At 37.6% G+C, this 23,383-nt stretch overlaps 3 protein-coding genes across 5 annotated transcripts in view; 1 reads left to right on the top strand and 2 right to left on the bottom strand.

Annotated features, from left to right (window-relative positions):
* Positions 1-666: 666 nt before the first annotated feature.
* LOC131301499 (uncharacterized) lies at positions 667-1,571 on the bottom strand. The gene is made up of 2 exons (XM_058327842.1): positions 1,274-1,571; positions 667-1,056 (listed from the first exon to the last, which is right to left on the bottom strand). Exons 1-2 carry the CDS (start codon positions 1,455-1,457, stop codon positions 863-865), a joined length of 378 nt encoding a protein of 125 aa, XP_058183825.1. The 5' UTR covers positions 1,458-1,571; the 3' UTR covers positions 667-862.
* LOC131301495 (gamma-tocopherol methyltransferase, chloroplastic-like) lies at positions 918-9,362 on the bottom strand. Of its 3 annotated transcripts, XR_009191304.1 has the most exons (7): positions 8,575-9,117; positions 7,171-7,340; positions 6,675-6,779; positions 6,302-6,505; positions 5,948-6,050; positions 5,599-5,818; positions 918-1,056 (listed from the first exon to the last, which is right to left on the bottom strand). XR_009191304.1 is itself a non-coding variant. In XM_058327835.1 (6 exons), exons 1-6 carry the CDS (start codon positions 9,008-9,010, stop codon positions 5,715-5,717), a joined length of 1,122 nt encoding a protein of 373 aa, XP_058183818.1. In that variant the 5' UTR covers positions 9,011-9,362; the 3' UTR covers positions 5,429-5,714. The 3 variants fall into 3 exon arrangements, 2 of the variants coding, with proteins under 2 accessions (XP_058183818.1, XP_058183819.1); XM_058327835.1 differs by lacking the exon at positions 918-1,056 and having other exon boundaries at positions 5,429-5,818; positions 8,575-9,362; XM_058327836.1 differs by lacking the exons at positions 918-1,056; positions 6,302-6,505 and having other exon boundaries at positions 5,429-5,818.
* Positions 4,432-23,383, top strand: part of LOC131301497 (uncharacterized) — a 57,718-nt gene continuing 38,766 nt past the window's right edge. Inside the window, exon 1 of the mRNA XM_058327841.1 lies at positions 4,432-4,441. The gene's annotated coding sequence lies outside the window, so the exon portion shown is untranslated. The remainder of the gene's footprint in view (positions 4,442-23,383) is intronic.

Below are 23,383 nucleotides of genomic sequence, written 5' to 3'. Positions count from 1 at the left end.
ACGGTGAATTGAGTATTCAAAGGAACTGTCGATGGCTCGTTGAATTGGTGGTGGTGGTGTTTTATCGAACTAAATTATAGAAGTTAAACAAAGCCAGAGTTCAAATCAAACAAGCAAATGCATGTATCGCTTCAACAGCCTGCATTCCTCTATGATTTTGGGTGCATCTCCATCCAGCCACCATTCTTTCTTTACCAGAGAAAAACCCTAAGAGGTTATTGGTATGCAGCAACAGCAATAATTAAATATGCCCAATGATATATCAACAAAGTAACAGCCTCATGAATGGCCCCATAAACAAAATTAGTCTCGTTCAGAGAACCACATGCATCAACACGCCCGAGGGAGTTTTCCTGTTCTCACGAAAACAGAGAGGCTTTTGCACGGAAAAGTATTTATGCTTAACTCTCTCTCTCTCTCTCTCTCAGTCCCACAATCCAGCAGAAAAATGCAGAGAGTATCAATCAATACCACGTGTCCATGGACAACGGGATTGACGACCCAAGATTAGTCAAGATGCCTAGAGACACCTGGTTATATTCATTAAAAACGTCACGTGGAACACCTCGCTTAAACAGCACTATTGAACGTGCCTTTCAATTGGTCTTCAGAGCAAATCCAATGGAAAGCAAGAGAGAGTACACCCCAAGCAATTAGGAGGTCACATGAACTGAAAAGGCATGAAACTTGGATAGACATCAACCAACAGCAAATTAAATTCAACGAAACATCAACATGACACTTTCTTTAAAGAAAAACAACATGATTTCGCTGAAACAGTGAAATCCCTAACAACATCAACACGATACTTGGTAAGAAAGCAGCCGATACACAATAGGTAAGGTGAGAGCTAAGCTATAAGCTAAACACGAGCATCCCACAAGCAGTCGGAGCGGACCTTAGCCTGTCTCAAAAGGCGCTCAACGTCTTTGGGAGGGTTCAAACCTAGACTGTGGGCACGCTCCCACCGAGCAAGTCTTGTCATCCCAAGGCACGGCCCATACTTCATGTTCATGTCGAATTGCCTCAACATTTCCTCGTTATCATCGTAATCATCTGTACAGACGAGACGATTCTATGTAAATAGTAGTAACTACAATTGTGCAAAGCCCCTTAACTGAAAAACCTAAACCAAAGTCAAATTATAAAGAGAAATAAAGATGGTTTATACGGAAAAGAAGAACATTCGGGCGGTAAAAAAAACATTCGGAAACAAAAAAGAAATCAATAAATGCACCGGACACACACACACACACACAGAGGGAGGGAGAACCAGTCAGATCGAGAGAAGCATGGGAGATGAGGACAGCAGGAGGTTGAGCGACGTCGGATCCGAAGGCCGCAGAGTGTATTGGGGAGGATTTCTTTCCTTTTGGCTTAGCGATGCCGCCGCTCTTCTTCCTTTGCCTGAAGAAGCCCTTGACATCTCCTCTCCCTCCTCTTGTCGATGATGCCATTATCCCCTCTCTCTCTCTCTCTCTCTCTATCTCTCTCTCTCCGTTTTCAAATTTTAAAATCGTCTCTCGACATTCGCATTCAACCAGGCCTCTCACACCAGACACTTTGGAGACACGAAACGACAATACCCTATCTAAAAGTGCGTAAATTACACTTAACTTCCATAAGTTTTTTGATAATACAGTACAACCTTTTCTACTTCTCACAATCACATTTACGATCTCATAATGATAATGTCAAAATTATTTCTGTAAGTGTCAAAATTTCAGTGCATAAAAGGCCTATACCATTTTTAGTGTATAAATCTTTTATGCACTAAAATTTAGGCACTAACAAAAATAGTTTTGACATTATCACTTCCCCTTAATAAGCTTCCCCCAAAATTTCTAGCCGTTGTAAGCATAATTTTAATAAAAAAAACTAAAGAAAACTACTCTACTCCAACCTAAGGATTGCGAATGGGGTGGGTGGAGTTTGAAACAACCGCCTAATGCATGGGATTTTAAGGTGTCAACCATTAAGCTACATCTCTACTTGGTGTAAACACATAGTTAACAGCATAAAAAAAAACAAGTAATATCTTACGTCATTTACTTTAAATTCAATATCACTTCACATCTTTGACTTCTAATTTTAACAATTCAGCCCTTAAACTTCGAGTCGACTAGCGATATAACCAGATTATGAAACTATAGAGAATGACATAATCCTTGATTCTTATGTAACAAGTCAGATGCAATCTCGCTCTAACCAATGGGACCATAAGACTACTACAAAAGTTCCAAAGTTTATGACCACATTTGAGAAAAAGGTTTTTACATTCAATGTAATATTACAAAAAGCGAAACAACTAGACAATTCAGCTCTAATGATCATACTTTCACAAGAGAGAGACAAACAACATTTGAAATGAGAGCAGAGATGGAGTCAAGGGAAGGCTAAGTTATGGATGGCAACAATGGTTCGAGCTAAGGCACACAAGTTCATACAAAGATTATACTTTGCTACATTGATACGAAGAAGTGCAATTGGGTATGAAGGCAATAGCAATATGGCTACAATGGGTTAGCAGAGGGATCAAAAAGTTAATCCTAATGAAATCATCAGGGATGGGGAAATAATATCGAAACCATTTAAAGATTTTTTGAATGCACGGAGGCGAAGAATGGATAAATGAGTAGTGTGAAGTGTGATAGTTTAATTTGACACGTGATATGAATTTTGCAAAATGCCAGTGAAGTTGATTAGCAAGCTACGAGTTGAATTTTCATAAGACAAATAATAAATTATAGTGAAGATTAACACAATCAGCAACATTGAGTTGGCATGAGTATGTATGTTTAGCCATCGCGCAATGGATATAACTTGGATAAATTTACGAAATTGTCCTTTAAGTATGTATGAAATATCGATTTCATCCTTCTATTACTAATTGTCTCAATTTGAACTCTATTGTTTATATTGTCTCAATTTCATCCATTTCGTTGACGACTTGACTGGAACATGCAAATATAGTAATCATACGCAATATATTTCTCATCTCTATTTTTTTAAGGTGTATTATAAAATATATTATGAAATTCGAAAAAGCAACCAATTTGTTAAATGTCTTGGTTTCAATGGTCATATCATGATTTTCACAAGCTCATTTTGTTCACGCAATTAAAAAGAAAATTATTGTTCAGTAATATTTCGTCATCTTGTAATATTCTGTAAGTAAGAAGTGAAGCACTCTTGAATATTAAGTGATCGAGTGCATTAAAATCTGGAGATAATGTTATGAACAAACACATAACACCGGTGCTGCAAAGTTAAATTGGCCTACTCCAGGGTCCAATTCATTGATTTGAAGTGTATTTATTTTGGAGTTCATTGATTAGATCACTCATGCAAAAACACTTAAAAATTCCAATGCAATTTCATATATCCCTACAAAGCATCATGAAGTCCGAAGCAACCTCTTTTTAACATTAGCAAATTAACAGTCTCGTCAAAAAAGGTTCCGATCACACCACTGAAATGAACCCTGCTATACGTACCAACAGTTTCCGTAGGGAAACCGTACCGACAGCCGCGCCGGGCCGTCTCCGGCTACCAAACGGTGGGTCCGAGCTGTTCAAAAATTCTAAAAAAAAACGAGGAGGCCCCATGCAAGAATCAACGGTATCCGATGTGTGTAGGGTGTTTGATCTAAACACCCTATTTTTCGTGTATATATGTATATATACGAAAAATAGGATATTTAGATCAAGTATCCTACACACATCGAATGTCATCGATTCTCGCGTGGGCCACCTCGTTTTTTTTTATTTAGAATTTTTGGACGGCTCGAATCGGCCGTCTGATGGCCGGAGACGGCCTGGCGCGGCCGTCAGTACGGTTTCCCTATGAAAACCGTCGGTATCTATAGGATTTCTGCCACTGAAATGGACCCCAAATGCGGTCAACCTAAGCTAGCAGTACTGGAACTGTGAGTTGACTTACCCCTTCCAGAACTCCTAATAAGTATTTATTTTTTAAGAAGGCAATTTCAAGCTCAAAAATCACGTATTTACGCAAATAATTTTTCTATTAATATGGATCTTGTTTGATAGATCTCATCGAGATCTTTTATATGGTGTAAAAATAATAATAATTTATTTACATTATTTTTTAATTTAAAAATGTGAAATAAGCTGCTTATTTTTTAAGAATGTTTCTGGAACGGGGAACATCGTTCCCAAGTCAAAATTGCACTTAATTACTTAATATTCAGAAGTCCTCCACTTCTTAATCAACAATTACAAGAGTAACTAAAATGGTTTTTGAACATTTTTTTGGATAGAGTGAAGGAAAATAAGGAGATCATAAAACTCAAGATAAAGCTATTGAAAAAGAAAACGATACAAAGACATTTAACTAAAGGGCTGCCTTTCCAATTACCTAATACATTTGTAATATGTAATACAACGATAATTTAATGGAAGACTTAGCCAAAAATCTCTCATATTTATATTTTTTGAGCTCAAAGACATGCACGTTTTGCAATCAAACATAAGGACAAATGTGTTGCATGATTACTAAAATACATTTTATACAAAACTAGTGAAAGTTCATTAATAATTGAAAGTTAATGAAAGTGTCTAAACCCCTAGACTACCCTATGAAAGTGCCTAAAATCCTAAGGTACCCTATGAAAGTGCCAATCACTAAAACCCTATAATAAGAAAATGCACCTTAAAAACCCTATGAAAGTGCCTAAACCCTAGGGTACCCTACCTTATTCTAGGGTGTTTGTAGGGTACCCTACCCTAGGATAGTTTTGTCCATGAAAACATGTTTTGACCTTGTCCTCATGGGTCAACAACTCAAAAAGTTGAAGGACCTCCACTAAAAACTATTTTGTTCTTACCCTAAATGAAAACTATTTTACCATACTTATAGCTAATTTTCCCTAATTTCTATTTTGCTCAATAATTGTTGATTATTCAATACAAAGTAATCGAGATGAGAAATATATTATTCATACTGTGTCAGAGGTAAAAGTTTAGAAATGGTTCTAGTTTGCATGAATTCGAAACTTCATTCCTCTGGGAGAAAATGACAATTTCGCCCATTAGTTCCATCTGTTCCAATCACCCTATCAGGCGAGAGGCACCAAATTAAGACGAAATGTAAGTTCTAGGGATAAAATTTACACAACTAGTACTACCTAGAAAGACAAAATTAAACTTTTATGCAAACTAGAGGGACTATTTCTAAATTTCCCAATATGGTTGTCTCTTATTTGAAGGGTAATGATTTCTGCACTCATTTTTTTGATGAATGCACTACATTTCTTGTCTTTTAGTAAAAAATTACACATAAAAGTTTCACTAAAAGACATGAAATGGAGTGCACTCATCAAAAAAAAGAGTGTGAAAATCATTGCCCTATTTTAATCATTAAAATAAGAGAATATCCTATCTCAACAATTGAACAGAATATGCCGGGCAGGAAATGAATGTGAACTATTATTACTGATAACGTCTGCATACCCTAGTACTCCAGTTCCAAATGGTTTGGCAAATACTGAAATAGGGCATAACAAACAACATTTTCATAGGCACCTTCGAATTCACCATAGATAAGAGATTACAGGAGTGATAACTAGAACCACACCTGTTGCTTATAGACGATAACGTACCACCTGAAACTTTCCAAAGAGAAAATGTTACCGAAGTGAGGGTAATACTCCCTCCCTCCTCTCCGCTCCACATCCATCATATTTGCCGTAACTACATAGGCTTCCGACATGTAATGATAGCAAACTTGATTAGCCCCATCTTGTATCCTTGGATCATCAATGGCATAACCAATGCCCCTCTTATGGTTTTCCATCCTGATCAAGTTCATCAGTCACGAAGGCAAAAAATCCCAAAAAAGGAAACATAAATTGTCTCAAAAAGTTACCAAAGCATAAACAGTAATGCATTCCTTATAAATGCTGGTGAAGTTGAATTAGCCATACCACTTCGCAACAATGATGTGAAGCCCTTCCATGTCAATGCTGACCTTATTACTGCAGGCCAAAATGGGGCAACATTCTCCGACCAATCTGCTGCCTTTATATCCTAACAAAAAGAAGTCCACCACAAATTCATTGACTTGTATGTGTTCGCGCACAGAAATGCCAATCATAGCCAAGTAATTACACGTGTCATCTTATTCATATTCGCACCAAGTACGCTAATATAGACTAACATTTTTATTTTTTATTTTATTTTGCTAAGCAACAATAACATATTTGCATAAGTACTTCTTGAAAGTATTTGAAATCATTTGATCCTTGCTAAATGAGATCATAAATTGAGGAAGTCAGCACCTGGAGAGAGAGAGACTCAAGTAATTTCACATAATCGCCCGTAGAACACCAAGCTGGGAGATAATAAGCATCACAAATCTTCCGCAATAAATCTTCCTCCTCTGGTCGCAAAGATTTCTCCGAAGGGGAGAGGTCCCTATGGCACCATGTTACTATTATGATTGTGGCTCCCGGTGCTGCTACTCGAGCCAACTCATTAACAAACTATAGGTTCGATAGTTATAGAATATAATCATGAGACAGCTGAAATAAATACCACAAAAGCGGGAAGGAAACAAAAAGACACTAACTTAGGTTCGATGACTTGGAGTTAAAAGCATGTATCTAAAACCATGTAGCACAATTAGATAACATAGAGTAAGTGAGATCTAACCTTTGCTTTGTCAGGCATGTGTTCACCACTCTCCATGGACCATACCAGATCGAATTGTGCATCGGAAAATGGTTGATTTAAAGCATCTGCAACTTGGAAGGAAACCTGCTAATTGTTCACCTTACAAAATTACCCACAGCACTTCTTGTCTAAAGCTCAAGAAAAGAAAATAGAAACAGAGACTGTAAGCACTTGCTCAACAGGTTCTATCATATATATAGAAACAAAAATAAATTCCAGGTTGGAAATAAGCATGGTATGAACTGAATAATCATATTGTTATTGGGAATTTCTTGAAGTATTTATGTGACAAACTTTTTGGGATTCTTAATTTCTAGTCATGATTGAGCATGATATCCAAGGAATACTCGACAGATATAAACCTCCCTCAAAGCTCAAGCAGGCATTGCTTACTCAATCCAATAGCTTTCTTCTCCTATTTCAAGTAGCTCAAAGTATGTTAAACTCAGCAAATAGAAATTTCAAATCCATGCACCTTGTTTGATAATCCTTGGGCAGCAGCAAGAGCTTGAGCCCTGTGGGCTTGAACAGGGCTCAGGGTGATGCCTTGGCATTGAGCCTCATATTTTCTTGCTATATATCTAGAACTGCCTCCAATTCCACACCCAACATCGACAACATTATTAGGTCTCTTCATTGGGTCTTCTGCAATCAAATTCATTATTCAACATGGAAGTCTAAAAGAAAAAGAAAAACTGCCGAAAAGGTAGCCTACATTCACAGAGGCACAGGAAAGAAACACACGCGCGCGCGCGCGCGCACAGAGAGAGAGAGAGAGAGAGAGAGAGAGAGCAGGAGAGATCAAACTAAACTCAAGCACCTTAACCTCCATTTAAATGCAGGCCCAGGAGTAAAACACATCATTCACCCACAAAGAGAGAGAATGGGAGATCAAAATAAATAAAATCCTCTAATAAGGGAACCATTGACATTTTTCACCGCAAAAATATCGAGCCCCAAAAAACTTCATAACGGCTAGAAGGAAATTAAGGAAAATTAATGTTAACAAGATGAACCGCCAGTTTTATGTGGCGGTTCTTTTGATGCCTGGTAGCTAGATCAAATTGTTCTAGTGTCACCACATTAAACTAGTTCAAAGAGTACACAGGAGGAAGCATAGGGACAAGTGAGTCAGTACGACACGGATGAACAACTGATTAGGAGTCTCGCAAGAACCAAAAAGAACACAGATTGCAATGGAAAATAAGGCCATCAAAACCACTAACAGCAGTTTCAGATAGAGATGACTGATGAAGTAATTAGTTATTAAGGGTAGACAAACAGACAGTCCAAAAAACTTTAGCTTGTCAAGGAAAATGACAGCAAACCGTTGCTCTGCTCTCTTGCTGTAACTACATCGCGACAGCCAGCCAAAGGTTAGCAATGAAAGATGAGAACGACCCTATGATTTTCAAAATGAATTGATACAAAAGATACAGAGGGATGGACCCAGATCATTTTTTTTTTTCAAACATAAGAAAATCTTCTTCAGTACATCCACCATGCATCCGCCAACAACTATAATTATATTTAAAGTTTGCCTGAGTGCGTCTAATTAGGGTGCCAAATTAAACCTACTCTACTGAACTGAACAACCGCGGAGTGAACAAAGGAAAGAAAATATACGGTCATACAGTTAACAAGGGGCTAAACAAGTAATCATCCATATTCCATTCTTAGTTGAGTAACACGTGTCACCACTTATTACCAGTAATATCTGACGAACTAACTTTCTAGGACACAGAAATACAAACAAAGAATGTCTGCATAAGCGAATCCAGTTGTGTACCGATATTTGTTATAGCGCATTCATTGTACTCTACTTATCATATGAAGATTGCAGATGGAGAGGGAAAGAGAGAATAGAACCAGTTGTCACCTGAAACACCGGCAAATCGGAGAGACTCTTCAATCATACGAATCTGAGCGGATCGATGGTCGGAAAGTAGGGAACGGGCGTCGTTGTTGTCGTTTTTGTTAGTATTGTAGTTTGGATCGTAGAAGCCGTGGTGCATGTGGTCCCCCCATATCTCCTCCCATACCCGTGACGATTCGTCGTACAACTCGGCTATCCCTTTCTGGAGCTTTTCTACCTCCTCTGTATTACTAATATATCCTGCTGCTGTACTACGTGTCGTCGATGCACTTGTGGTCGTAGTAGTCGCTGAAGAAGGCGTGGAACGGGCTCCTACTACTGGTGGGCCCTGAGCAACTTCGCCGCCGCCGCCGCGAGGCAGGGTGCGACCGAGTAGTGATGATGGGCGCCGCGTAAATCCAAAATGATGGGCGCCCCATGTGCTGCAGCAAACATTCATATTTTCTAAAGGGGTATTCGATCTCTCCCAACGAATAACGATGAACCCTTCTCTTTCTGAATGCCAAATGTTTTTTTTTTTGCTCGGCCTGAATGCCAAAATGTTACTGGACACTGATGAGGGGGAGAGGAGGAGTATACGTACCGACGGTCGGCGCTGGGAAATCGTACCTAAGGTCGTGTCGGGCTGCCTCCAGCTATCGAACGGCGGATTCGAGCCGTCCAAAAATTTAAATTAGAAAAAACGAGGGTCCTAGTGCGAAAATCAATGACATTCAACGTGTGTAGAGTGGCCGGAGACTGTCTAATGCAGCCGTCGGTACGATTTTCCTGCACTCACCATCGGTACCTCTAGCAGGTCTCCCTACTTTTTTTTCCTTTTTTCTTTCGAGTCCTGCTACACACAACAGATTTGTGCAAAGATTGTGCACAGATTTCATTGTGGGGCCCACCACGGGCCCCACACAAATCATCCGAACCGTTCATTAAATGTAAAACATTTTTTTAAGGGTTTCTGTAAAAAATAACCTCAATCTGATACCTATATGTGCTTCATCCAACCATCTAACTTTTCATTCAGATTTTCGGATAATAAAAAGTTATATGGTTGGATCGAGAACCTATAGGTATCGGATTGAGATTATTTTTTACGGAAACCCTTGAAAAAATGTTTTACATTTAATAAACGGCTAGAATAATTTGTATGAGACCCGTGATGGATCCCACAATAAAATCTGTGCACAAATCTACTGTGTGTGTTGACTTTCTGTTTTCTTTCCTCCTGTTTTTTGGTTGGCTTTAGGAGCATTCAGGTCCACAAATCTATGAATAAACCGTGGGTACGTCTGTGTCCTCTCGCGGTCAGTCAGGGAAATGGGAGGCGAATTACTAATGCCCCCCCCCCCCCCCCCCTCCATGTGTCAGACACCCCCTCACATGGGTTACCTCTTCTCCCTCCCCCCCCCCCCCCCTCTTAAATCCCCCCCCCCCCCCCCCCCCCTCTTAAATCGAAAATGGCCCAAATATATCCGAACTCATTTTCTGTTATTTTTTTATTTAATTAATAATGTTTGTACTCTGTATTTTTTTTCTTTTTTATTTACTTAAAATTATTTTAATGTTTCGATTTTCAATCCGGTTGAATAGAAGAAAAGATCTTTTTTTTTTATTATTTTATCTTTAATGGTTACAATAAATTTTTGATCTCATAGAATCAAATATCTCTTAGGGCTAACCAACAAGAACCCTAGAGTCAAAATTTAATTATGGCAATTTAGAATAAAATGATCAGAAAACTAAAATCTTTCCACATGTTCAAACAAATTGAAATTTGGAACACTTAACTTTTTAACTATATTTTTAAATATATAAACTGTCTAAAAAGGTTAAAAAAATTAAAGTGTTTCAAATTTCAATCCATTTGAACTAGTGGAAAGATTTTAGTTTTTTTTTATTATTTTATCCTAAATGGTCATAATTAAATTTTGACTCTAAGGCTCTCGTTATTAGGCCTAAGAAAGTCGTAGAATCAAATATCTTTTAGGATTAATCAACGAGAGCCCTAAAGTCAAAATTTAATTATGGCCATTTAGAATAAAATGATCAGAAAACTAAAATCTCTCCACTGGTTCAAACAGATTGAAATTTGGAACACTTAATTTTTAACTATATTTTTAATATATAAACTGTTTAAAAAGGTTAAAAAAATTAAGTGATCTAAATTTCAATTCGTTTGAACCGGTGGAAAGATTTTAGTTTCCTTATCATTTTATCCTAAATAGCAATAATTATATTTTAACTCTAAGGCTCTCGTTAATTAGCCCTAAGAGATATTTGATTCTGCGAAGCCAAAAATTCATTATGACTATTGAAGATAAAATGATAAAAAAAATAAGATCTTTCTATCGATTCAACCGGATTGAAAATCGAAACATTGAAATAATTTTATATAAATAAAAAAGAAAAAAATAAAGAGTATAGACATTATTAATTAAATAAAGCAAAAAAAAAAACGCGGATAATTGGTTCAACAACTTAAGTTGCAAGTGATTGCTTCAACGTTTCTTGCCGGTGATTGCTTCAAGGTTGCAGGTAATTGGTTCTGCAACTTAAGCAAGTGATTACTTCAACGTTGCTTGCAGGTGATTGCTTCAAGGTTGTAGGTACTTGGTTCAAAGTTGAACTTGCAACATTAATAGAATTGTTGCATATTGCAACAATTCGACAGAACGTTGGCCTATATATTCAGTTGCCTATATATTCAGTTCTATATGCCTTGGTCTATATATTCATACTTACTCTCATTCACCACATCATCATAATTTTCCTCTATTTTGATTTCATTTTCGTAATTCATAAAAGAATATTATGGCAGTACAATTTTTCATTTTCGGAAAGTTGGTCAGTTGGGAACGATGTTGCGAATGATGTTCCTTGTGGAGAGAGCAGCTCTTACGTTGGGCATGATTACACAGCAGAATTTATGACTGATCAGGTTAGTTATTAATGTTGTTATTATACATATTTGTTACTTATTTTTGTTAATATTGTATGCATCTCGATAGAAAACATCGATCGGAAGCCCACAAGCTAAGTAGCACGCAGAATAAGAATAAACTTGGAATTATTAGGTCCATAAATAAAATACTAGGAATTAGGTCCGTAAATAAAATACTCCATTAATCAAGCAATTCTTACTTTTTTTGAAGCAAACAGATATAATATGTGTTGAAATGAAATGCGAGACTTTGGTGACACGTGGGAGCTGATTTGTGTAGCTAGTGTGAAATGTGAGACTTTCTTTTTTTCGATCAGATAAAAGGGCAGTATGAGTGTTTTATTTTCAACCCATTTTTAACCCACATAAACTCATGTATATATGGATTTATATGGGTTCAACTCATATCAACCCATGTATATATGGGTTTATATAGGTTCAACTCATATCAACCCATTATACAACATGAGCGAATTTGGTTGAGTTATAAGTGGACGGATTTGAGCGGGTTAAAAAATATAGATTGAAATTGCCACCTCTTGTTAAAACAAAAAAAAAAAGAAGATGTTATCACGTCTTTAACAAAACGTGATTAAAATAAATCATACATTTTGTCATGTTTGCAAAAAAAATGTGATTGAAACAAGTAATTACAATCACAGTTCTACCAACACTGTGATAAAAAAATATTAATTACTATGGGTTTATTAACAAAGTGAGATTAAAAACTCATTCCATATTTCTTTATCACACTTTTCTTAAAACTGTGATCTTTTTAATTTTTTGAGTGTTATCTTTATCTATTATTCTAGTAGTGAAAAATGCAGAAAAAGTATCCGCCACAATGAATTGAAATCTTTAAACCAAGCCATATTGTAGTAGTACTGGAACGTTTTTGAAAATGTATAAGAAATGTTGCTATTCTACACAACACACATCCTCTTTGGAAGTGTGTTTTTTTCCCCTGTAAATTAACTTCTATACCAAAACAGTAAAATAGCATACGGACAGGTCCTTATGAGCCGAAGAAAATCCCCCCACCAAACGGAACAATCAATTCTTAATCATGTTTCAAGCATATCAGCTTCCCACGTGCACACACCTTCACTTATATGCCACCTAAAACTTACATGCAAGAATCCATATTTTTAATATACGGGATATTATATTGTGCTTATATGTATTAATTTTTTTTGTTATAGATATTTGAAACTAGAGCTGTCATGGTAGATTGGGCGCGAAGAGTTGGCAAGGAAAATGGTTTTGTGATTGTTATAAGTAAATCTGCTAGTATAAAGGGTAACAAGATGCCAAAGTGCATTCTTATTTGTGAAAGGGGAGGATTGTATAGACCGTCATTGAAAGGGCATTCAATGCAAAGGATTACTGGAACTAAGAAATGTGATTGCCCGTTTAAGCTGCGAGGTGTACCACAACCTCCAGACGGTGTCATGTGGAGTTTGAAGGTTGTTAAAGGTTTTCATAATCATGAACCAGCGGAAAGTTTGAGGGACATGAGTATCCGTCAAGGTTGACCCCAATCCAGCAACAATTAGTTCGTGACATGTCTAGCAGCACCGCGCCTCGAGAAATTCTTAATTTGCTAAGACAACAAGACTCGTCAATTAGTACAGGAATTAGGAGTATTTACAATGTGAAAGCACAGTATAAGAAAGAGCAACTGGGGGGTCTATCTCCTATTGGGTACGTCTTGAATGAATTAAACGAGAAACATTACATTTACAACTATCTTACAAATGAACACACCAACGAAATCACAGATATTCTTTGGGTTCATCTTACAAGCCTAGAGCTATCTGTTAATTTTTCGTCCGTGTTGATTATTGATGCGACGTATAAGAGTAATGAGTATCGAATTTTCACTCTTGGAAGTTGTGCGTATCACAACCACAATGAAAACTTACTCTTTTATGTTTGCATATTTGAATAATGAGACAAAAGAGCGACTGATATGGGCATTGGATACTTTAAAGAGATGGATGGTTGGAAACGGGGCAGCGTTGCCATCGGTGGTTGTTTTAGATAGGGATCTGACACTTCTTGGCGCCATGAAAATATGTTTTCCCTTGGCACATCACATCCTTTGTATTTGGCACATAAACCAGTGTGTAATGAAGAAGTGCAGCGCTATGCTTGGTACGAGGTGGGACGAGTTTTCCGAGGCATGGCAGTTGCTTATTCATTCATCGACACCAATGTCTTTGCAACAGAGGTGGAATGCCATGTGCGGAAACTTTGAGCAATACTCTAATGACATACAATACCTTTGGGATATATGGTTGGGTCCTTACAAAGAGCGATTTGTTGCAGCATATATAAACCAATTTATGCACATCGGGAGCAATTCAAGCCAAAGGTAACTTTCCTATAGTCATTGAATGTTTACTGTTCTGCACTAACGAATACGTTATGTAACTTTCCTATTTAATACAGTGTATTATTAAATTGCAGGGCAGAGTCTGCGCATGCGAGGCTTAAATGATACTTGGGAGTTACCATGTCCTCGCTTCAAACATCTTTTCAGAAAATAGAAAGAGATGTTGACCAGTCAGTTCAGGGATATTCAAGGGTCGTTCCAGAAATCTCTCAACATTCCACGACACATACATCTACATGAAGGCATTTATAGTGAAATTAGAGGTCGCATTTCATTATAGGCAATGGACTTGTACCATAAGCAGGCACAACGCACTGATAATGAAGCCGGCCTTTGCTTTTGTAAAATCAAAAGGACACACGGATTGCCATGCTTTCATGATATTGCACTTTACCGTTCTGTGAACAGACCAATTCCGCTAAGCTCTATCCACCCTCACTAGAGTACGTTGTCCATGCACGCCCAGAGGCATACTGACGAGGGAGCACGATCTGACAGGGCAGCTCAGCTTATTTAAAGATTAAATGAAATGGATTCCGACAGTCGAGAGTCTATGATGGACAGGTTTCTCGATATGGTGGATTCATCTCATTACACAGTTCGACCCCCATCATACAACACAGAACACAGGGGTCGACCTACAGGCAGAGATGAGCAAAATAGAGGTCACATACCTTCCTTCACAGTATCCACTTCAGAATCTCGGGCCTCACGTATTCCAACATCGCGAAGGAGCAATGGGAGGGATCACCTCGTTGACAAATTTCCTCAGCAGTATCAGCGTTATATTTCCTACTATGTTGACGTTCGACCCGACGGTCATTGTGGCTTCAAGGCGTTAGCTGCGCAACTCTATGGTTCTGAAGATGAATGGGCTCAAGTACGACATGACCTTATCCAAGAGATTGAACAAAATTGGGTCATGTATGATCAGCTGATGAGCACCTAATATTGCAGATATTTGGTGCGACTAGTCCCATTCTTTGTTGTTTTAACTTGTGTTTATCTAGCTTTTATTTGATACTGCACGTAGGGCGTGTTTTTAGTGTTTTCAGGTAAAACATGCAAATAAGGCGCATTTCAACGCCATGGATGGCTCAAGTACTTCCAAGTACCCGAAGACCCTCTCGGCCCCTTAAAATCTGTCTAAGTATGGAGAAATGACTTTCTGAAAAAGTATCGATTTTCGAGATAAAAAATGGCGGTAATTGATCTTTGAATTTTTCTAAGAGTAACTGCAAAGTTGCAAGGTTTTATTTGAAAAGTAAGGTCATGTTTTGATCCATTTTCTCTTGAGAAAAATGTACAGTTTTCCATTTTGTACTAAAAGGGAGGGGTTGACATTTTGATTTAAATGGAATCTTGAAATTCTGGTAATGTCATTGTTTCCAAATGGGGGGTACTTTCTTATTTTCATTAAATAAATTAAAGTAAAGAAAAGGTAAAAGAAAGGTTTAAAATGTAGTCTTTACTTAGATACCCTTTTGATAGGTATCAATAACATTGGTCTCCTGCAGATATTTTTACTGCTTTTTGAACTTTCTATTTATGGAATACTTGCCATTTTTGGCAAGTTCAGGGATACTTTGTGGAGAAAAAATGCTGAGTTGTATAAATACTCTTCTCTCTCTCTCTTGAAAAGGGGTAGGTAGTTAGTTTAGGTTAGTTTTTCTCCATTAATGTCTTCCAAGCTTTCTTAGTTAAATCTTTCAAGAATACTTGTAAGTCCTTCTCGTTTTTTAATTTCCCGTTTATTAAAGTTGTTTGTACGGATTATATTCTTACTAATATCAAGTTTATTTTTGTTTTCTTCGGTTAAATCTTTTGCTCCGTTTTCTTACCATGTCTAGTCTTTTAGCTATGTGTGAGTAGTCAATAAGGTTTGGCCATGGATGAATAACACTTTGTGACTTTGGTTAATCTTGCCTTTCTCAACTTAAGACTTGAGGTTTGGTTTGAAAATGTGAGTGGTTCACCTTTTATGTAACAAAACTTGTCGATGTTAACCTCCGGTGATCATATGCTTGCACATATGGTTCCGTGAGCTATGTCTCGCCTCGTGTTTGCCAGAAGAACCAAAGAACTTGCTCGCTTTCCAAACCATGCTTCTAGTGCTTGACCTTGATATTTAGTTTGAATGCAAGTCTTGGCGTTGTTAATCTCCGGTGATCATGTGCTCGCTCACATGGTTCCGGGAGCTATGTCACGCCTTGTGTTAAGCTTGTTGTTCAAACTCTATATCAAGTCTAACCATTTTCATAGCGAAATCTTCCGGTTGATAGCCTATGCCGTGCGATTCAACCGAGTTTTCATTGAGAATTGTTAGATGGCTTAAGTTACGGGCGTTAGTAACTCCATTGCCTTGCCATTTTTAATTCTTAGTTAAAACTCATTTCTAGTCTTTTCCATAAGGGCAATTCTCACATTTCGAAGGAAAACCAAAAGTTGGCCGCCTAAACGCCGCAAACCTTTACATCTAATCCGAACAAGCTATATTCGAACTCCCTGTGGATCGACTCAGACTTTCTCGCTATACTATGCAAATCTTTAGTTGTAGTCCGGTTAATAAAAAATTGAATTTGACGGCCGTTTGGTAAATTTCAACGACTACCGAATGGGCTCGACCATCAGCTTTATCCAGAACGTAATTATGTATCTCAGGTGCTACAAAGACTTCGTTACTTTCAGCCATCGGCATCAGAGGATCATTGGATAGATTCTGTATCATTGGGACTTGTTATCACATCGACATACAACGTTGTACTGCATACTGTGGGCACGCCACCCCGGAAATTTTGCCTCGTGAAATCGGGTGCGGCCCTTTTTGTGTTTGGAAAAGCGCGGCGAAACGCCTCGATTCAGAGTCGCCACTCGGGTTTTAGCGGTGAGAGCACCCAAGGAACCGAACTCGAAAACGTTTGCCATGTTTGTTTGATTTTGAAATGGCATAGGTCGGTCCGTCGTCACCTTCGATATCTGAGGTTCGGGAGCCATGTTACGAGAGGGGAAGGGTTTTATGGTACCCCTCTCGCCCAATCCGGAGATCGGTCTCTACTCGGGCATTTTATAAAACATTTGCACTTCTCTCTCATTTGATCATTTTTTTAGCCAGTTAGGGCGGGGGAACAGTTAATGGGGATTAAAGCACTGTAACAAGTTGTGATTTATGACAAAAGTGCTTATGAATGGCTTGATTGCAATGCTACAATATAGATTGAGAACAAGCACTGACCAAACTGGACAAATTGCAGTACGCTGCCCCGCAGGGGCGTGAGCAAGTTCTACCAGCATGCACTGGCCGAGCCACTGCATGTTGATATGACTTGCGCACGCCACAAAGAGACTGGCGTACTCCACTCATCTGGTTTCACAGTCCTTGTTTGCAACTCTCTGGGCTCTGGAAAAGGACCAGCGCACACCCAGAACAAACCATGCAGTTAAATAAGCAGGATATATATATTTACAGACAGCTGGGATGGCTTGAAGCCATGAACATAGACAAGAAACCCCTTAAACAGAGTGGGGACAGAAAAGAGGCCAAGACTGAACTAAGATGCAAGGGCCAGCCACTGGATCCTAGCTTTAACTGCCGTACGCCAGTCATGGACTGCCGTACGCTCGTTTGACCCTAATCCAGTGCTTGGCTTTTACATCATCTGGGCTCTGGAACATGACCAGAAGGATCCTAGAGGCCTTCCAAACAGATAAAGAATAGGCCATAACCTTTGTATCTAAACAGTTCTAAACATACAGAAAGCAATAAACTGGTTATTTAGCATGCAATGGTGATTGACATAAAGATAGAACAAAAGGAATGACGATCCATGATCCCCACGCCAGTTGTGCTCGTACTGCCAAAACTGGCGTACGGCATAAGGTTACCGGCGTGCGCCATGTTCAATCTGGTACGATTGTCGTATTTTGCCAGTTTGAGGCCAGGACTAGTATTACTTACTAGCCTGGGCCTCACTGGTTTCTCTCAGGGGCCAAAGACAGAAAGGGACACAAAGGTGGTATACCTTTTTGCTTGAGGATTGGAGGTGGTATTGAACTTTAAAGCTTGGAGATGGAGGTTTGATGGTGACTGGGTGACAGTGGGATGTATGGAAGTGGACTGTTTTCTTTTCTCTTTTAATGGAGGAAAAAGAAATGGAGAGCAAGAAAGAAGGAATGAGAGAGCTTCTTCTTCTTAATGAGGCCAACCCCTTGTGAACTTGGTAACCCTTTGCAAGAGTGTGAGAGGGGAGTATATATAGAGGGGGAGTGACTGAGATCAGTTTGGTCTAGGGCCTTGTTTGGCTGGTTGGAGGAGGAATGGAGCCTCTCATGCATTAAATGCATGGGACTTGCCTTGATGGGGGTTGTAGGAGAGAGAGGGAACGGGCCTGGACGATACAATCATCAGGGGCTACTGTGGCCGACGTCAGGGTGGCACAAAAAGTCCCGCCCAAGTGGCTGAATAAAGTTGATTTGACTGGAATTGACTGGCGTGCGCCACATATGAACCTGCGTGCGCCAATTATAACTGGGTCAACGGTCGATGACTGACACGTGGCAGCTAACTGGCGTACGCGTCCAATACACTGGCGTAAGCCGGTTGGGTTTTGCTGGGGCTGTTTGGCTCTGGTTTGAAGGGTTTGAAAGAGGTTCGGGACGCTCAAAGCTCAAACACACCATTATCCTCAGACTGTTCTCGACCAAAATCATCATCGGGGAAATAAAAGATCGACAAATAACGTTATCTGGACAGTCCAGAATGGGGTGTCTACACATACATTCGATATGATTGCTTCGAGTTGTTTCACTCACTTGCCGTTGAGCTCACATCCAGTTCCATTCGCAGCGCGCACACATATAGCTATTGGCCGTGTTAATGGCAATCACTTCGTGTAAATTTTCCTATACCGTCATTACCCTGTACCACCCATCATCATATGGTGGAGGCCAAATGCATTAACTGAAGCACATGGATGGGCTCATCCTTATGAAGCACGCCTCCAATTGTGGTACGAAGTAATTTAAATAGATCCACCGGGACAACGACCACAATTTGGCGAAAATATTGACTAAATTTGTGTATTTATTTATGTTTATGTATTGGTTCTATATACTCAATTATAATTAAATGAAGTTTGATTTTAGTTTGCATTTATGACTGTTCACAGAAATATAAAGTAAATTTAAGTGGATTCAACATACATAATTTACTTGAAAACTCAAATATAGAAGTTTTAAAAAAATGACGAATAAAAAAATAAAAAAAATAGTTAATATATTGGGCCCAAAATATCATTTAATTTAAACACATTATTTCATATTCAATATTAGACTTGTTTGATAGGTTTCGTTAAATAGATTTCAAATATATAAAATTTATTTAAAAAAATACGTGATTTCAACATCTTCGAACAATTTATATATTAAAAAGTGTGGTTAAAAAATTAAGTGTTCCAAATTTTAATCCGTTTGAACCGGTGGAAAGATTTTATTTTTCTGATCATTTTATCCTAAATAGTCATATTTAAATTTTGACTCTAGAACTCTCGTTGATTAACCCTAAGAGATATTTAATTCTACGACTTTCTTAGGGTTAATCAACGAGAGCACTATAGTCAAAATTTAATTATGACTATCTAAGATAAAATGATCAGAAAACTAAAATTTTTCCACCGGTTCAAACAGATTGAAATTTGCAATACTTAATTTTTCAATCTTTTTAGACAGTTTAAACTATCACAAAAATATAGTTTTTCCGTTTTACATTATTTCACCATCAATATTAGGCTTGTTTGAAAGGTTTCGTTGAGTATATTTTAAAAATATATAATTTATTAAAAAAAATAGGTGAAAAAAAAGTTATTAATATTTACAATTTTATACAAAAATAAAATAAGTGAGATAAAGAAATGGGTGAGAGAGAGAGAGAGAGAGAGCGCAAGTGGATGGGGGTAAAACGGGAAATTTCCCGTGCCCGGTGTCAGACCCCCCCTGACACGGGGGGTGATTAACAACTCTCAAATGGGAGGGGCTGTACTGGTGCAGTGCACCCGCCGTATAACACCGTTTTGTGCGGCTAATTTGATCATTCATTTCAGTACAGAAGGCTTGGATTTAATCCAAACTTCTATAAATCATAACCGTTCATTATTCGGATAAAAATCCGAACTATCCATTGTCGAAATCGACGGCCGGATATAATCCGGAGGTGCACTACAGCACCCCCGAGTCCCGGTAAGTGGGGGATTGAGAAACAAGGGATTGCAAGGAAATTTGCATTCTTTAGTTTTTCGTTAATTTTTTATGAATTATTATTTCGTTATGACGAAAAGAATTTAAAAAAATAAAAAATTACAATTAAAATTCAATTTTTTTTTGAATAAAGAGCCCTAGCACCCCTACTTTGAGTGGAAAGCTATGGTTAATTTTGTGTTTATTTAAAGAATTATGAGTTTTGCTAATATTTTTTTACTTTTCTGATTCCTCTTGACGAGACGAATCAATAAATCATAATAATTTAATGCAAAATAAATAAATATAAAAAAAAATAATAATAATAACAAAAAAATAAGTCACGAGACTTTTTAATCAAAACCTATCCTAAATCCCACCCATTGGCATGATGGATTATTCAAGTGCCCCTTTTGGACCCTCCATCTCCACAATGCGTGGTAAAGGAACTAGTACAATTATAGTCCCAACTTATACATTTAGAGCCCGATTGGATGCCGTATGTGTTTTGGGTGTATTATTTATGAAGGGGGATTAGATAATAAGGGGTATTAGTTAAGAAGGGAGAATGAGGAATTAGATAGTAAGGGGTATTAGTTAAGAAGGGAGGGTCCATATTGATGTGACATTTATGTAGGAGAATAAAATAACACTTGGTTTGGATGGAGGATAAATTTGGGGTATAAAGAAGGGTTTATGATTTAAAAAGCTGGCAAATGACTTTTTTGCCCTTGCGCAGTATTAAAATAGAAAATTCATTAAATTAAATATATAATTGCAAAATTCATTAAAAATTAATTACTTTATCATAATAAAGTAATAATAATTTAATTTACTAATAATTTAATTATTGAAATAATTTTAAAATTTTAAAACTTATTTTTAAGTGCTTTTTAATTATTTTTTACGATTTAATTATGTGCCCGTTTTAATTTGGCACATTCTCTCCTCTCTTTTTTTCAGTCTCTTGGAGCATGAGCATAACTACTCAGCCACATGCACATAAGTATTTTTACCTCTCCTTTTTACTTTTTACACCGTTTCCCACTTTCCCCTATTTTAGAGAGAGAGAGAGAGACGGAAAGAACCAGAAGAAGAAGAAGCAATTGCTCTTACACCCATCGATCGTCACTCCCATCGATCGCCACTCCTTCCGATCTTCTATCTCTTCCCTCCGATCGTCTATCTCTTTCCGATATGTACAGAACTCACCCCTAATTGGACAGGTACGTTTCTCTCTCTACATATGCATACATATTTTATGTATTTGTTTTTGTGGTGGTGGTGATCTATTCTTCTTCTTCTTCGTTGTCTTTGTTGGCATAGAGAGAGAGACCCGTTGGGGAGGAGGATGAGAAGGGGTGTCTTGGTAAAAAACTAGGCGTATACACTTAGATTAGTTATTACTACCTGGGAGGGTAGCAATAATTTATGGCTGTTGTTGGTGTATTGTGAAGCAGGGGATGAGCTAATACAGGGGGGAAAAGGGATGCCAAACGGTGCAAAATCAGTCCCATCAATCCTCAGTGTATTATGTAATACACCCATCATATACATCATCCAATCCAGCCCTTAATGTTAGTATACAGGGGTTGTCTGGCCTAATAACTAAATGCCTTATTTTTTTTCGTATTTGTTAATTGGAAAAGATTACAATACACACCCCTTATTTGGATATGTATCATATGCACCCCCCAAAATATTATTTATTATAGAGAAAATGTTACGAATCGTATTGCTAAAAAGTTACGAATCGTATAAAGGTTATGAGATACACTAAAATATTATGGATCATAATGAAAATATTACGAATCGAACTTCTAAAAAGTTATGAATTCTAGAACAAAAGTTACGAAACACGCTTGAAATGTTATGAATGAACCATAAAATAGGTGCATATAGTACAACCTTTTTAAGGGATGTGTATTGTAGACTTTCCCTTAAAGGGTTAGTAGTGTTTGTTATACTGTTATTTTTTTCAGCATATTAGTCGAAAGTCCAAATAAAACAATCTTTAGTTCAGCTATGTGATGTGTAGAGTCCATTAATAAAAATATTTCAGAGTCTAGAGTCTGTAAAAAAGACAAAATTATCTTTAATGAGACAATGGCTTTGTTTGGCTAACAAAAAAAATATTTTTTTTCATTTAAATTGTTTTAAATGAGACAATGGCCTTGTTTGGTTAACACAAAATATGTCTTTTTCGTATTTTTCGATCTTGTTGCACTTTCATAAGGTACCCTAGGGTTTAGACACTTTCATAGGGTTTTAGGGTGTACTTTCTTATTATAGGGTTTTAGCGGTTTAGACATTTTCATAGGATACCTTAAGATTTTAGACACTTTCATATATAGAGTACCCTAAGATTTTAGGTACTTTTATAAGGTACCCTAGGGTTTTAGGCACTTTCAACGCCGGTCAACCTTGGTTAATGCTGATCAATCTTGGTCAACGCTGGTCAACCTTGGGAGGGATTTTTTGTAAATTCTGGATAGAATGTCCTTTAGACTTTACGGAAAAATATTTATGTCTTTATTATAGCAAAAACCCTTATATTATGTCTTTCTACTCAATTTGCCCTTCTTTTTATTCCCTGACCAATTCCCAATTTTAGAACCTACTTGACTAGATCTTGATGTAAGATCAGTACTGAAACTGAAATAAGGGACAAATATGAATTTGACTCGAAATGTGATTTTCGGATTTGGATTTTTACAATATCCTAACAAAGAAGATTTACATTATAAATACATTGTCGTTTTTACACACTTGTGGTTTTATATTCTGTAGCTTTTATAGTGAATTTTTATCATATGGTGGGCTGAAGGCTTAAACTCCTCAAACTTATTCATTTGATTTTTCACATTTTCATACATTTTCTGTAACGCCCCGAATTTTGGAAACGTTAAATAGGTAATTTCATTGAAAAACTAAATGGAGTCTGGCTCAATATTACAGAATATTCTCAAAAGAGTAATCTTATTCAACAAAAGGAGGGTAGACTAGGGTTCCTATCTACAGCTCCTCTTGCTCCTCCATCTTAGCCAGCTCCTCAGCTCCAAAAGCCTCCAAGGTGTACTGTTCATCTTGATAATCTACAAGGTCTGACACATTATACCAGCGTCGCCACCGATATAACATGTCAAGGTCACCAAAAGGTAACACCGTGAGCTACAACGCTCAATAGAACAATCCCATACCCACTAACCCATAACTTACAAACAACAAGTTATAATAAAACATCGATTTTC

This window comes from Rhododendron vialii, chromosome 9a (genome assembly GCF_030253575.1).
Source record: "Rhododendron vialii isolate Sample 1 chromosome 9a, ASM3025357v1".
Classification (NCBI taxonomy): domain Eukaryota; kingdom Viridiplantae; phylum Streptophyta; class Magnoliopsida; order Ericales; family Ericaceae; genus Rhododendron; species Rhododendron vialii.
This window is presented reverse-complemented; position numbering and strand designations above follow the sequence as displayed.